Raw genomic sequence first — 16,167 nt, 5'->3', positions numbered from 1 at the left:
GAACGAAAAAAAACGTAATAAAGAGGGCGCTTGGTGACCCTCCAAGAACTTGGTGGAACGTTATTAATATATCTCAGGAGACACGTAATGTTGGTACAATTATCCCCTATTGAGTTCCTGCGGAATTACACAAAAGTACCTTAAAACGTGGGAACGTGGTTACTTTTGGAAGAAAGAATGAAGCCAGCAAGCGTATTTTTTCATTCATTGAAATACTGTGAAGAAATGGTAGTCCAAGCGTGTCAGTCCTCACAACTAAAGCTCGACTCATTAGTTAGTGCTGCACCAAAGAAGTCAGCATACTTTATCTATAGATCTGCCTGAGCATGTGTCATGTAGTTCTTAGCATATCAAAAGATCCAAGGTTCGAGCCGCAAAGTACAGGTTAATACCCTCTACACTTTAATCTGTGGGAGCGTTGTAATAAGAACAAGCACTGCGCTATTAGAGTATTAAGAGTATACTCGTAGGCGGTAGTTCTAAATTAGATAAACTTCAGACTTTTCTTACGTGGCTATTTAGCCAGTTTCTGATAATGTATGTTTAAAGTTACAACGACCAAATATTGTCTATCTACTTGGTTCTGCATTCGTCTTTCTGTCTGTTTGATTATTATTATTTTCTAACGCAGAAAGATCAGATTCGCGACAATACTGGCGTTTTAATTTTCCAATAATATTCCATTACACAGTCGTTAAATCTTATGTTGGAATTTTACTCGTAGCGTAAATAATATACGTTTACGCTAATAATGACGTTATTGGAAATGTCCCAGATCTTGCTAACTGCATTTTTTTAAAATTGTACCTCCACCTTTTTTTTTAGCTGTGGCATATCGGCTCAGAAAACGGGTCTGAAAATTTTTTTCAAGTACAAACTCTTAGCTCATAGTTCCGTCATCTATTGACCGATTTCAAATCTAATTACAATTTTGGATTAAGGAGATCACATCTCTCCGATTGATGTATATGACCACGCCCAAGATCTCATAGATTAGCTTACTCTAATCCAATCTAAACGCGGCTATTTACGATTCCCTCTTGCTCTTCATACTGAACCACTACATATAACAGTGGAATCATTCAGGATGTTTATAAATGTGTGCTTAATTAAGTATTATTACATTCATAAAATAAACCACCTTTGTTTATAGTTTCGTTCGGGCTTTCGAAGACAACTGGTTATTGTTGTTAAACGCAAAGCTATATATCTGTGATCTACTTACCACGGGTATCAAAACCCGATTTTTAGCATTGTAAGCCTGAAGATTACCATTCAACCACTGGGAGGCGGCGATTCAGGAAAAGACAAAAGTATTTAGACAGATATAGATTGTTTGATTATTTATCCCTCTCTCTTTTTTGTTGAAAATTGAAATTTACTTAATGTCCCGAAAATAAAAGAATAGTTATGTATGAACATATATATATATGTACATCTGTATGGCTACAAAATATCAACAATCAACAGACTGTACAACTGCCGACACTCAAAATAACCAGATTGAGCAACAAACGTCGATAATTAAAATAACCAGACTGTACAACAACTGCCGACACTCAAAATAACCAGATTGAGCAACAAAAGTCGATAATTAAAATAACCAGACTGTACAACAACTGCCGACACTCAAAATAACCAGATTGAGCAACAAAAGTCGATAATTAAAATAACAAGACTGTACAACAGATGTCGACAATCAAAATTATGTTTTAAACAACTAAAACGCTATTTTTGAAGCAGAAACATATACTTAAACTCGGTGACCGGATCTAGGTGGGACAGGGGGCCAGAACTCCCGAAATATCGTTCTCCCGAAGCCAATGTCACCCAGTGATCCAATTTTAGATTCATTATGTGTATATCATATGGCCCAGTTATATGTTAATTATGTTTTTTTTCTTTAAGAAACATAGGTAATTACTTCTTTAGATTGAAGTGAGATATAACTTCAAAGAAACGTGTTTAACCGCTATTACACGAATATACGAGAGACATCACCACCATCAGTGGTGTATACGATGAGTTACGTGTTGTTCTATCGGTCTTACCCACAGAGGGCGCACCGAACCACATACATTCAGTAAACAAGTAAATTAAATTGCTACCAGATGCCTGAAAATGCTTACTGTGAAGTTTAATGAACGAAATTAAAACGTGATGGAGAATAGTTGGTACGTAACCCAGGAGGCAGGACTGTAACTCCAAGTCTTCCTCAGTCCTCTCGAGTAGCGGGTTGGCAGTCTTTGTCGATACACACAATTACACAAAAGTCTCGTGACCCCGTGCTTTTGATGCCACGCGCGAGCCATTTACACAAGGTGGCTGCTACAGAAGGCAGGGCAGAACACGATGAGCTACCGGCCCAAAGAGCGGATTTGGGTTTACAGCGTGTTATCGCAGAAAAAGAGACCGCGTTCAGAGTCCCCAGTGAGTTCTGAGGAGTTATATGGTTTCTTCCAAGAGTAAAGTCGTGTTATGTTTGTAGATTGTCGATAGGTCTCCGCTCTCAAGGAAAACAAGGAACGTTTCCAAATATTTTAGTTTTTATCCAGTTTTTAAACCAGAGTGTTGACCCATGTCGTGAAACGTGTTATCAAATCCGTTGTAAACTGGCTTGACGTTTATTATTAATTACAAAGCTCCACAAAGGAATATGTCTACTCCGCCAACCACGGGTATCGAAACGCGATTTCTAGCGGTATAAATCCGCAAAGGAACATAGCGAGGGGAGGGGCAAGCCGGCTTAAAAGAGAAAAAAAAGCATCTACTCGAAATGTTGCCAAGGAAATAAACTAAGTTTTTATAACGTGATTTATCTCCAACAGTCGAATTTCGTTTTTGTTTTGTTTTCTCACTTCCATGTGTTTTTTTGTGCTTCGTTTACGTGTTGAATGTACGTGAAGTGAAACACTGGCATGCAAAGGTCATTCATGTTATGATATGACAAACAAAAAAGAAATCTCAAAGATATTCAGTTACTATCACTAACCCACGCGAATGTCAATATTTCGGCTTCCCAACGATATGTGGTGGACGCTTAGTCAAGTAAGGTGTAAAACATAACCCTTCTACACAGCCAGATTGCTTCCTACCCTTCTTTTTTTTCTCATAAGTACGCCGCTCAATTACGTCATATCCGGTGTACATTTGTGTGAAGCATAATTAAGTAAGGAGAGTTCGGATGTATACATTTACTATTGAAGAGCACTACGGATAAATATCTGTCTTCAGTCACTTTCTGGTTGTATACTCCTCACACCTTCTAAATAAATAAAGCTCGACTTTAGCAGACACTATCACCCCTCTCAACATCATGGAACGTTCGGACTCATTACTCTCTGAAGAGTGACCGCATCAAACTGTACCGCTCTAAAATATCAGAAATTTACACTAAGTTTAAATGACCCTTAAAATAACCATAGGCAAAGCCAAGAGTCTAATCCCAATCGACCAGATTACTTAACATATTTAATCCAATCATTACGATACAGTTACGTACACTTATCACAAGTCACACGATATCATTTGCACGTGCAATTCCCCGAACGTATTCGAAAAGAGAGAGATTTATTAACTCGATTATGACGTAAACGTCAGAGGTCAGATCAACAGTGGCGACATCAAGGGGAGGTGAGTAACATCTCTGAAAGTTTTCTACTTCGTCCTTTTGAATACAATGCCTTCAGTTACAAAGCAATTCTAAACAAGAAAAATAACTGTCCAATCTCAAGTTAGCCCTGCTATTTTCTCAGCCAATCGCAGTACGAATTAAACAACTTTCGAAACTAATCAGTTAGGATTAAGTCAAAACCACCCGAGTCCAGCAAGTAATTAACTAAAATCGCGGTCGACTTCAGCCTCTAAAGATGCCCATAACATTAATTTAAACTTATCAGTTAATCTTCTTTACGTTATATACCCATGTTACGAGCTATTCTAAGGCGTTATATCTAAATATTAAATCGAGTCATCAGATTTAAGAATTACAGACGTTCGAGAATTTAGCGAAAAAAAATGCACCAATAAAATAAATCCTGTAGCACAGCCAGGCGCTACCTGTTGTATTCAAGAGTTGTATTAATTATTGTGAATTTATGTACGAGAAACGCGCTGATGACACTATACAGTGGCCCGGCATGGCCAAGCGTGTTAAGGCGTACGACTCGTAATCTGAGAGTCGCGGGTTCGAATCCCCGTCACACCAAACATGCTCGCCCTTTCAGCCGTGGGAGCGTTATAATGTTACGGTCAATCCCACTATTCGTTGGTAAAAGAGTAGCCCAAGAGTTGGCGGTGGGTGGTGATGACTAGTTGCTTTCCCTCTAGTCTTACACTGCTAAATTAGGGACGGCTAGCACAGAGAGCCCTCGAGTAGCTTTGTGCGAAATTCCAAAACAAATAAGCCTTCGCCCCTCTCCAAAGCATATCTATCTGCCACCCCTTCGCTTCCTGTACTCTCACGACCCTGGGGTCACTTAGTTAATATGCGAGAGATACAAAGCGTCTGAAAACTTGTAATTAAACAAATTTACCTCCTGTGTGCACTTTAAAACAGTTATGGAAGATATAGCAGCTACAGTACTAAAATAAATAGTCTCAGACCAACAAATCTTACTCACCTTCCCTCTGGCCCGGCATAACCAGGTGGGTTAAGGCGTTCGACTCGTAATCCGAGGGTCGCGGGTTCGAATCCCCGCCGCAGCAAACATGCTCGCTCTTTCAGCCGTGGGAGCGTTATAATGTTACGGTCAATCTCAGTATTCCGTGGCAAAAGAGTAGCCCAAGAGTTGGCGGTGGGTGGTGATAACTAGCTGCCTTGCCTCTAGTCTTACACTGTTAAATTAGGGACGGCTAGTGCAGATAGCTCTTGAGTAGCTTTGCGCAAAAAACAACAACAAACAAAACAAAATCAAACCACCTTCCCACGTCAAGGCCCGGCATGGCCAGGTAGTTAGGGTGCTCGACTGGCAATATGAGGGTTGCGGGTTCGAATACCCCTCCTATTAAATATATTCGCTATTTCAGCCGTGAGGGCGTTATGATGTTACTATTCATTGGTAAAAGAGTAGATCAACAGTTGATGGCGTGTGTTGACGACTGGCTGGCTTCCCTCTAGAGACGGTTAGCGAAGATAGTCCTCGTGCAGCTTGCTAAAATCGAAAACAAACAAAGGCAAACTTTTTCGGGAAAATAAAATAAACCTATTTAGGAGAAATCATATAAACTGGCAATGAAATTTTTATTTTTTCCAAGTATCGTTTAAAATTAAAACATACGTTGCAACTTCTTTCAAATTCGCTGAGTCTGAAGACTTAACAAACTGAGTTTCGATAACCACGGTTGACACAGCACAGTTAACACATTATGTAGCTTTGCACTCAACAACAACTAACCTTTCAGGTTAGAAATATACGTGTGTGTATATACATATATATAAAGCTAGGGTCATTACGATAATCATTAATTGACTGGTGAGAACGTACGACGAATTATGTTGTCAAAATGAAGGCTGTATGACAACAGATATTATAACTAAAATATTTGCTTTATTTTAGTGTTTTATTTTTAGTAGAGACCCACAAAACATTTCTCGTCAAATCACTATATTTATCTATATTTCTTTAAATACAAGATTTCTAGAATAATGCAAAAGAATTTTAATCGTAGACACCGAAATCTGTAAGCCTACTTGTCTTAGGCATAACATTAGTTAAGCCTTTATTACTTCAGGCCTTTATTTAATAAAGAGATAAATTAACACTCACTTGTGGACTGAACTTATAATATTATTCTACAACCAGAAGTTATATTTTATAAAAAAAAACTTTGATAAGCTTTTAATATATGGTGTCTACTAAAGTATAATTGCTTTTGCCTTTTGTTTACGTCCGTTGGAATGAAGTGCGCTCGCATACAGATTTAGCTTGAATTGTTTGTTTGTTTTTTGAATTTCGCGCAAGGCTTCACGAGTTCTATCTGTGCCAGCCGTCCCTAATTTAGCAGTCTAAGACTAGAGGGAAGGCAACTAGTCATCAAAAACCACCGCCTACTATTGGGCTACTCTTTTACCAACGAATAGTGGGAATAACCGTAACATTATAACACCCTCACGGCTGAAAGGAAAAACATGTTTGGTGTGACGGGGATTCGAACCCTCGAATTACGAGTCGAGTGCTTTAACCACCTGGCCATGTTGAGCCTACTTGTTATGACGATTTAAAATTTGGAAAATTTCAACCTTTATTAATTAACCAATATTTTAAAGTACTTTAAAGTGTCTGTATCCATTTCATCGACAGCTAAAGCCCTTTTTATGAAAACAGTAATAATAATATTGACGGATATCATTATAATTGTTCCAATATATTTGAGTTTGTTTTGTCCGCAAACCGATGTCAATAGACAATAAATCAACACCAATAATCATCTACTTACATCGGCATATTCGGCGCACGACTCCACAGACGTCACGAATCTTGCAACGTCATCGACAGTCCACTGCGCAATCTCACTAGCATCTGATTTGTTTGAACAAGATTGGTCAGTACAAAGAGAAGAGCAGCGCCATCTTTCGGAAGACTTGGGTGACATTCCAGAGGGCGAATTCTCAGACCTAGAAAGACGTCCGTCTAATAAGTTCGTCCAACTTGGAGTCTTGCGGACGCCGACTTTTGACCCGTTATCATTATAACTATTGGTTACCGCTTCTGCGTCCGATTTTAAAGAACCAATGGCTTCACGAATATCTCTTGCAATAGGTGAATACAAGTTGAAGCGTTGCAAAGAAGCATTTGGACTATCTAAGCAAGGCCGTTTGGTGGTCCCAGTGGTCAGATCTAAAGGATCTGATCCGTTTTCTGAACCAAGGGATCTTTTGTTGGTTCCTCGAAGATAGTTCTCCAACTGAGATGCACTCTGTTCACTGGCAGTTCTAACTAAATGTAGAAGAGTTTGGGAAGAGGAAAAGTCTCCGATATTGGGAGGAACTGTCACATTCTCTCCAAGAATCGGGGATGACTTGTGGTTTTCTAACTTCCTACTATTACTGTCTGATGATTCCGAATTTCTACCCATCAGTGGAGAAGTACCAGATTTATACGACAGATGGCTTTCAAAAGGACGAGACATTCCATTTGGTTGGACGAAACCAAAACTGAAAAAGAAAATTACACACGCTATTTATTATAATAATCGAATACACAAATAAACAGTTATTTTCTCCGCTAATGATAAATAAATAATTGTTTCTTTGAGATTCTCTATATCCTGATTTATAGAAGGATTCTAATCGTGTTTGAAGTCGACTTCTCTTTCTAATAGCTCTCGATTCTTGTTAAACCACAAATACAAGCACCAAGATAGTCCATTTAGATAAATCTTAGCCCAAAGTGTGTGGATTTTAGCTAATGTTTTAAATATAAATTAACAGAGACTTACAAATCACTTTCAGTCAAATTAGTAACTTTATTGCAACAGTACTTACTTAAATACAAGGCATCGAAATCTTATTAAGTCCACTTATCTTGAGTCTAACAATAGTTAATCTATTAAGTTCATTTGTCTTAAGCCTAACAATAGTTAATCCTTTACTAACTATCTATATTCAATGAAGAGGTAAATTAAAACATTAACTTGTTTACGTTTTTAGCTTTAGTATAGTTAGGGTTACACTTTATCGTACTTAATACTACCAGTAAATAAATTTATAATGTTAGGCCTTTTGTTTACATCTGCTGGAAAGAAACGAGACCACATTTTCAGGACGAACAACAACTGAGACTTATATTAATTTAATAAACTTATATTAATATTTTTTCAGTTGTATAGATAATCATGGAATTTACTATATCACAATTGGAAGATGGACAAAATGATGCTATGTATCTTTAGCGGATGCATTAATGGTATTGCTTTAGAAGCGTTGGTTATATTATGATGTGATCCCCCCATTTGCTGGGCATTCCGAATTAAAGTATTCATTCGTCTAAAGATTCCCTCTAGCGGAAGAATAACGGTATCATAGTCATCCCGTCCGCTGCCCTGAAGCTGTCTTCACCCTGGTCGAAGCACAGATCTAAAAGTCAGATGACCCTCAACATCCGTATGCTTGACCGCTCGCGCTCTGTTGCTTGCATATCCAGCGCCAAACGGATGGTGGCGGTTTGCAGCTGCACCTATCACGTGTTACTTTATTCTAACAATGGCTACAGGCTAGCGAGGTAAAGGAACACCACCACCAGTGGTTGCATTACGACATCGACTTAATCAACACGAAAGAAAACGAGGTGGGAGTTCTTTGTTTTTGAATTTCGCGAAAAGCTACACGAGGGCTATCTGTGCCAGCCGTCCCTAATTTAGCAGTGTAAGACTATAGGGAAAGCAGGTAGTCTTCATCACGCACCGCCAACTCTTGGGCCACTCTTTTACCAATGAATAGGGGGATTGACCGTCACGTTATAAAGCCCCAAGCTGAAAGGGCGATCGTGTTTGGTACGACGAGGATTCAAACCCGCAACCCTCAAATTACGAGTGAAGCGCCTTAACCACCTGGCCATGCCGGGCCAGGGGAGTTCTTTGGAACAACAGTTCGAAACTCCAAACAACAACAAAATTCTCCTCGCGATTAAATCTTAAGAAAACGAATGAAAAATAACGTTTACTGAGGTGACGCTTTCCTCTTTGCACCGAGTCATATTATTAGTCTCTTAAACAACATATATATGACCGCAAGTTACTCGTAGGCAAGCGACTATGTTCTTTCATTAGATTCTAAAAACGCCCTCTATTCTGCAGAAAATATATGATCTTAAATTTTATGTACACACGCATACAAATACTGTTTTATAAATGAAACCACCAGTTTTACAAAGGACGAAAATAAATTGGGGACCAACAACCCGAACACTCAACCCCGCCCCGAACAAAATGAACGAGCAATTATAGAGGAACATAAATAAAACATTAAAAGTACAGTTATTATTTATTAGGACTGATGACACCGTTGTAAGCTGAGAACCACGTGGTTACCAGGATTGATGGCACTATTGTAAGGTTAGAACCACGTGATTATCAGACTGATGGCACTATTGTAAGGTTAGAACCACGTGGTTACCAGGATTGATGACACTTGTAAAGTTAAAACCACGTGGTTATCAGGACTAATGACACTGCTGTAAGGTTAGAACCACGTGATTATCAGACTGATGGCACTATTGTAAGGTTAGAACCACGTGATTATCAGGATTGATGGCACTGTTGTAACCACGTGATTATCAGGACTGGTGACAAAAAAAAACATTTCGTCTTATATTTCTCCTTCCAATTTCAACGACCCCCGCCAGTACAGCGGTAAGTCTACGGATTTACAACGCTAAAATCAGGGGTTCGATTCCCCTAGGTGGGTTCAGCAGATAGCCCGATGTGGCTTTGCTATAAGAAAACACACACACACACCCTTTTCAACAACAAAAATATATGGTCTTTGTAATACTTTACTTTCTCAGTTCTATCTCTTTTAACTTAAACATTAACACAATTGCACATGAATATTTAGACCCGTATAGTGATTGTTACCGCGTCCAGGAACTCCCGTATCTTTCAGTTAATCTGCGTTAGATTTCCGCGACTTATAAAAATTCAATGTTTCCTGGAATACTAAATGGTGTCATCAGTCCTGATAAATAATAACTGTACCTTTAATGTTTTATTTATGTTCCTCTATAATTGCTAAATGTTTAAATATAATGCTTGAACTCGGATAAACATCGTCAGCGATACCACTTGTAAACAGCAAATTATGTATACGGAAAATACGTGGTCCTTATAATATACGAAATTCTTATGTGCAGTCGTTTTCGTATTCAAAGAAGAAAAGAAAAAGACATCAATCATGTGGAGTACTGATGGCAACGAAAGTATAATATGTATGCTGGCAACGAGACTATAGGATATGCGCTGCCTGTGTGAATAGGAAAAATGGTAAGGCGAATAAAACCACCACATTATGATAATATACACTTTTTTGTATGTTGGTGGTGGTGGGGTGTATACCTTTAAACAAACAATATAAGCACTCTTGGAACTGAAAGAACGCATACAGCAAATAGCTACCAAAATGGTAGTCTAAGCCTACAGGTTCCTTCAGATCACGCTGGACCCACGCCGATAAGGATCCCGGTATTTATAAAGGCATAATTTTGGCCTATCCCTTTCATTTAAGTCTTATAGATGTCGCCTGCTCGTCGCTTTTCTTAGCAAGTTGATCACCAAATGACGGCGCGGTACTCGTTTACCCATAATTACTGGCCTCAGCTGACCAGGCCTCAATACCCAACCAAAACCACTTGAAAGCAGCCCTACATTTAGAATGGAGCTCACGCCACTTCTCAACCTCCTCGTGCTGCACCTTCTTCTTAACTCCTAGTGTTAAAAAATATTATTATAATCATAATATTATAATCATTTACTGACTTTCTGTTTCTTTTTACGCTTTTCGTTGATACTAACCTTTTGTGTTTAATATGATCGTCAGTTATATACATATATATATATATATCTTGGGGAAATCAGTACTGGAGTTTTCTTGTTAGAATGTAGAAATATACACTTATAAAATATTTGTTTATTTAAAGTTAAGCACAATGTTACACAATGCGTTATTTGTGGTCTGTCCATCTTGGGTATCGAAACCAGGTTTCTAGCGTTGTAGGTTTGCAGACGTTCCGCTGTGCCACAAGGGGGCTAAAGTATCAGACTTTCTCAGTTGTTAGGATGATAGCTTTAGTTCTTTCAAATCCTTTCAAATCTTTTTATATCCCTGAAATAAATCTATTACCTATATTGCTGAGTTAAATATCCTTGAAATAGAATTATCAACCATATTACTGAGTTAAATATTCCTGTGATAAAATTATCAACTACATTACTGAGTTAAATATTCCTGTGATAAAATTACCAACTACATTACTGAGTTAAATATTCCTGTGATAAAATTATCAACTATATTACTTCTTAGTTATATATTTATGAGATAAAATTACCAACTATATTACTTCTTAGTTATATATTTATGAGACAAAATTATCAACTATATTACTTCTTAGTTATATATTTATGAGATAAAATTATCAACTATATTACTTCTTAGTTATATATTTATGAGATAAAATTACCAACTATATTACTTCTTAGTTATATATTTATGAGACAAAATTATCAACTATATTACTTCTTAGTTATATATTTATGAGATAAAATTATCAACTATATTACTTCTGAGTTATATATTCCTGTAATAGAATTATCAGTCTGTAGGCTTATGACGTTAGAAATTGAGTTTTGATACCCGTATCAGTCAGAACAGAGAGCACAATGTGTAGTTTTGTTGTTATAAACAATGCATCTATTGATATCGCCAATAAACCACACACTAAATAAACAAATCGTAGGAGCATTATAAGAGTGATAATCAAACCTTCACTCTTCGATAGAAAAGAATTGGTGTATAAGTTGACCAGATGCCTTCCCTGTGGTCAAAATTAAGAACGGTTAGAGCAGATGGTCCTTAAGTTACATATTGAGAAAGAAACAAAACGGTGTGAAAATTATAAAGTAATTTCATATCTAGGAAATATTTGATTCTCGTACTTATAAAATAATGTACTAATTTTATACTTAAACAAATTTTTAATGAAATAAATCTGTCAAAAAGATATCAATCAATATGACGATTGACACATATTTGTTTGAGGCTTCAGAACTTTATTATCAACAGAACCTTTCGAATCTCAGCCAGCGGACTTACAATGCTAAAACCGGGTTTCGATATCCGTTGTGGAAGAGCACAGATAGCCCATTGTGTAGATTTGTGCTTAATTTCAAACAAATAAACTTAAAAACCACATTAGTATTAAAATTTTTTATCGTATTTCTGTGTCATCTTCGGATTTGACATTTTATGAATACTACGTTTACAAGTAATTTATATGTCAGCTGACAAATTAAAAATAGTTCTTTAGGAATGAAACCGATCTAATTAATTAATTTTTTTGATTTTCCATTGTATCTTTGGATCAGCGGCAAGTCGCGATGCAAAAACTCATATTTCTATTCGTGTGGTGGGCAGAGCAAAGATAGCCCATTGTTTAACTAAGAACGAGAATAACCTAAACAATATCTTTTAGATCAAGAGTTTTCTTACTTCATCAAGTGACCAACCGTTCAATACAACTCGATGTATGTGTGTACAGATATTTTCAAACTGATCAATCATTAACACTAACCATTTCTTCGTAATAAAAACCTCATAAGTTGCATCTGTGGTTATTTTGGTTTGTTTTGAATTTCGCGCGAAGCTACACGACTGCTATCTGCGCTAGCCGTCCCTAATTTAGCAGTGGAAGACAAGAGGGAAGCCAGCTAGTCATCACCACCCACCGCTAACTCTTGGGCTACTCTTTTACCAACGAATAGTGGGATTGACCGTAACATATAACGCCCCCACTGCTGAAAGGGCAAGTATGTTTGGTGTGACAGGGAATAGAACCCGCGACCCTCAGATTATGAATCAAGAGCCCTAACCACCTGGCCATGTTTGTTTGGAGCTAAGCACAAAGCTACAAAATGGGCTTGCTGTGCTTTGCCCACCACGGCAACACAGCCCACTAGTATATGTCACCTTATGTAGCTTGATTGGTTGATTACTTGAAGTTAAGCACAAAGCTACAGAATAGACTATCTGTGTTCTGACAACCACAGGTATCAAAACCCGGTTTCTAGCGGTGGAAATCCAGAGACATACATACATCTGTGTCACTGGAGGGGAGATTGCTCATCCCTTTATCAGTTTTACTAATAAAAAAATATCAACGTTCTTTTACAATCTACTTCCGAAACAACAACAGTCCCCATAAAACATCATTTGACCAAGTAATGAATTATCTTCCTTAAAGGATTACTTCCGTGTCTCTCTTCCGTTGAATAGACTTCGACATCCTTAGAAACCAACGTCTTTATTATACACATGCAATGCCATGACGTTCCTATGGGGATAAGAAGATATGGCGTCACAAAATAATATGATAATCAGGTGTTTATCCACTCAACACCCAGAGAGTCGCTTGTAGAGTCCAAAACACCTGTAATAAAAACGCTTGTTCTGATCAAGCTATCAATGTGATATACGATCTGAAGAAATAAATGAAATAAAACGTCCCAACCACAGTTAACAAAGTGGGGGAGAAAAATGAAAGAAAAAAAGCTCTAAACATACGTAATTTACGTCGCTCGACCCGCTTGTGTTCCCGGTGCCCGCTGATATGGAACGTGTTTTTCAAACTGACCAGGTCTCGTGCAACACCATCGTAGTGTCCTCCTTTTCACGGTTATTATCGGTCAATCAGATCTTAGTGAATTCACACTGTTTAACCACGACTGTTTATGATAACCCTGTCAGAAGCGAGTTCAAAGATTCGTCATCGATTGTGAGGAGGACGGAACGAGGTGGTGGAGGGCCCGCGTGTGTGCTCTGGTTCGTGTTTTTTTTTTTTTTTTTGTACACTCACTCCAGGGTAGAGCCACGAGCACCAGGGAAGCACTAAAATACGATGACAAGATCTGGTGATTCTTGAAGACTCTATTTGGCTCTTGTAACTGTTATAAATATGCATGGTTCTCTAAATGGCCCATGAGGGAGGCGAAACAAGGAATTGTAAGAATAGAACTATCAGATCGTTCTATAAGAAATAACAACAATAAAAAAACAACAAACTCGTTTCATAACTTCATTCCTCGAATATTTTTTTTAGAAGCCGCACCATTATAACGTTGAATAACACAAGTTGCTAACTCAGTTACAGATCCTAAGCAGATAACAAACATGAAATATGGGAGTCACATTAGCTTGATGAACATTTGGAGGCTGCTATTGGACTAGAGTTACCTTACCTGTTTAACAGCTAAAGGTTAGTTCACAACAGTGTGATTTATATATCACGTGATCGGTAAGCAAACCATCAGTTATGACGTAATAGAAAAGACCGCCCAGGAAGAAAGGAGCGTTAGGAAACAAATGAAGTATTACTTTTTTTAAGTACCTTATAATTAAATAAGAAATTAAACAATGGCACACACATGTGAAAATTACGTGAAACAAAAACATAAAAATCAAGACACAACTTGGGCAACTGTTGGATATCAGTTCTTTTTGATATAAATATTGAACGAGGTCCTTAAGATTGAACACACAAACCGAAAGAAACTCGAGCAATGAAGGTACCATAAGGTATAAGAAACTGAAATAATAATCAAGGCTTATCAAACTTCTCATTAGTGAAATACGTTGAAATAAGATAACACAATGAATTGTTAAATTATAATATTCCTTTACGCTGCTGAAAGAAGTGAAGGTTTTGGTTTGTTTTGAATTTCTCATAAAGCTACACGAGGGCTATCTGTGCTAGTCATCACCACCCACAGCTAACTCTTGGGCTACTCTTTTACCAACGAATAGTGAGATTAACTGTAACATTATAACGCCCTCGCGGCTGAAAGGACGAACATGTTTGGTGTGACAGGGAATCGAACCCGCGATCCTGGGATTACGAGTCGAGTGCCTTAACCACCTGGCTGTGCCGGGCTGGTTCAGTTTCGACTTAACACTTTCAGTGGCAGCTATGTACTTGTCTTAGCCAGTAGTTTCTTATTCAAGTCATGACTGTTTTCTTCCTTCCACACATTTCTGTCAGTCCCGACTTGTAATGATATTAAAACGTGAAGCTGTAGAAAGAACTGCAAAAATTCTGTTGATTTTACTTTCATTAGATAAAATATAATAAAAAATAGCATTCCTATATCTTATTGTAAATTTTACAAAAAAAGCAACCCTATGTTTGAGAACTTATACGCTAAAAACCGGGGTTTGATGTCCGATGGATAAATCGCAGATAGCCCTTTCTTTGTGTGGCTTAGCGCTAAAATAACTCGTTCCTGTTATCCTTTCAATGATACGGAGCAATTTGGTTAATTGCTGCAAGAACACAACAAAAATAATTAAGAAATAAAATACATAGAACTGGTCTGGTTCGAGATTATTTAACTTATATTTGTTCTCATTTCTTGATCAATCAGCATCAAGCTTAACGCAGTGATACAAGACAACATAAGGAAGGTTATTAGGGGTATATGGTTTGGTTTAAATTTCTTGCAAATCTAAACGGGGGCTATCTGCGCTAGCCGTCCCTAATCTAGCAGTGTAAGACTAGAGGGAAGGCAGCTAGTCATCACCACCCACGCAAACTCTTTTACCAATGAATAGTAGAATTGACCGTCGCGCTATAATGCCCCCACGGCTGAAAAGGCGAGCATGTTTGGTGTGACGGGGAATAGGAACCCCAATCTAATTTTATATCTAATTTCGGAAAACTACCAAATCAGCACAACCTGACACAGCGATAGCGGATGACATGAGGAAGGTCATGAGGGAGGTCAACCCATCTAATTTTATATTGATATAATTCTTGAAATCAGCTGTCATTACTTTCAATATTGGTACCTTTATGTGTTTTCATTGCACTTTTAATGTCTATTATGCTAACAACAACAAAAAGAAGCGCAATTTCCTAGCTTTGGTTTTTATTTCACCAGATGTCTCCCGGTGGTACAGCAATAAGTCCATGGATTTACATCGCTAAAATCAGGGGTTCGATTCCCCTCGGTGGACTCAGAAGATAGCCTAATGTGGATTTGCTATAAGAAAAACAGAAATACTTATTTCACCTGAACAGCGGACGGGTACGCCACCTAGTATTTAATAAAATAGAGTGTTCAGATGCTTTAATAATTTCACAAGTTTCATCTGTTTTCACCGCAAAAAACAAAACAAAATAACAACAACAAAGAAATAGATAAAGAATATGGCAAACATATTTCTTCCAACTATAATTTGAATGTTCATATTTCATTCGACTTTTAACGGAAAAACCTTCCTCTTCTGGATGCTGAGTTTCTGACATGTTATCTGTACATTGATTATGTAACATGCTTAAGGCTTTAAGGAAAGGAAGGTACTTGGGAGTAAAGCAAATTGGGTTGTGGTGGTGGGGTGGTGAAATACAGAGCGTTGAGACGCAGGAGTCGCATAGGAATTTATTCTTTGAGAGTTCTTAC

At 37.8% G+C, this 16,167-nt stretch overlaps 1 protein-coding gene across 3 annotated transcripts in view; it reads right to left on the bottom strand.

The window, feature by feature from the left end:
- The window catches only part of LOC143230584 (uncharacterized), a 174,789-nt gene that overhangs the window by 16,087 nt on the left and 142,535 nt on the right, over nucleotides 1-16,167 (bottom strand). For all 3 annotated transcript variants that reach the window (XM_076464392.1, XM_076464393.1, XM_076464394.1), the window contains one exon: nucleotides 6,439-7,156. In XM_076464392.1, coding sequence (XP_076320507.1) covers nucleotides 6,439-7,156 — 718 coding nt within the window. The remainder of the gene's footprint in view (nucleotides 1-6,438; nucleotides 7,157-16,167) is intronic.

The sequence above is a fragment of the Tachypleus tridentatus genome, chromosome 10 (assembly GCF_004210375.1).
Source record: "Tachypleus tridentatus isolate NWPU-2018 chromosome 10, ASM421037v1, whole genome shotgun sequence".
In the NCBI taxonomy this organism is placed as follows: Eukaryota; Metazoa; Arthropoda; class Merostomata; order Xiphosura; family Limulidae; genus Tachypleus; species Tachypleus tridentatus.
This window is presented reverse-complemented; position numbering and strand designations above follow the sequence as displayed.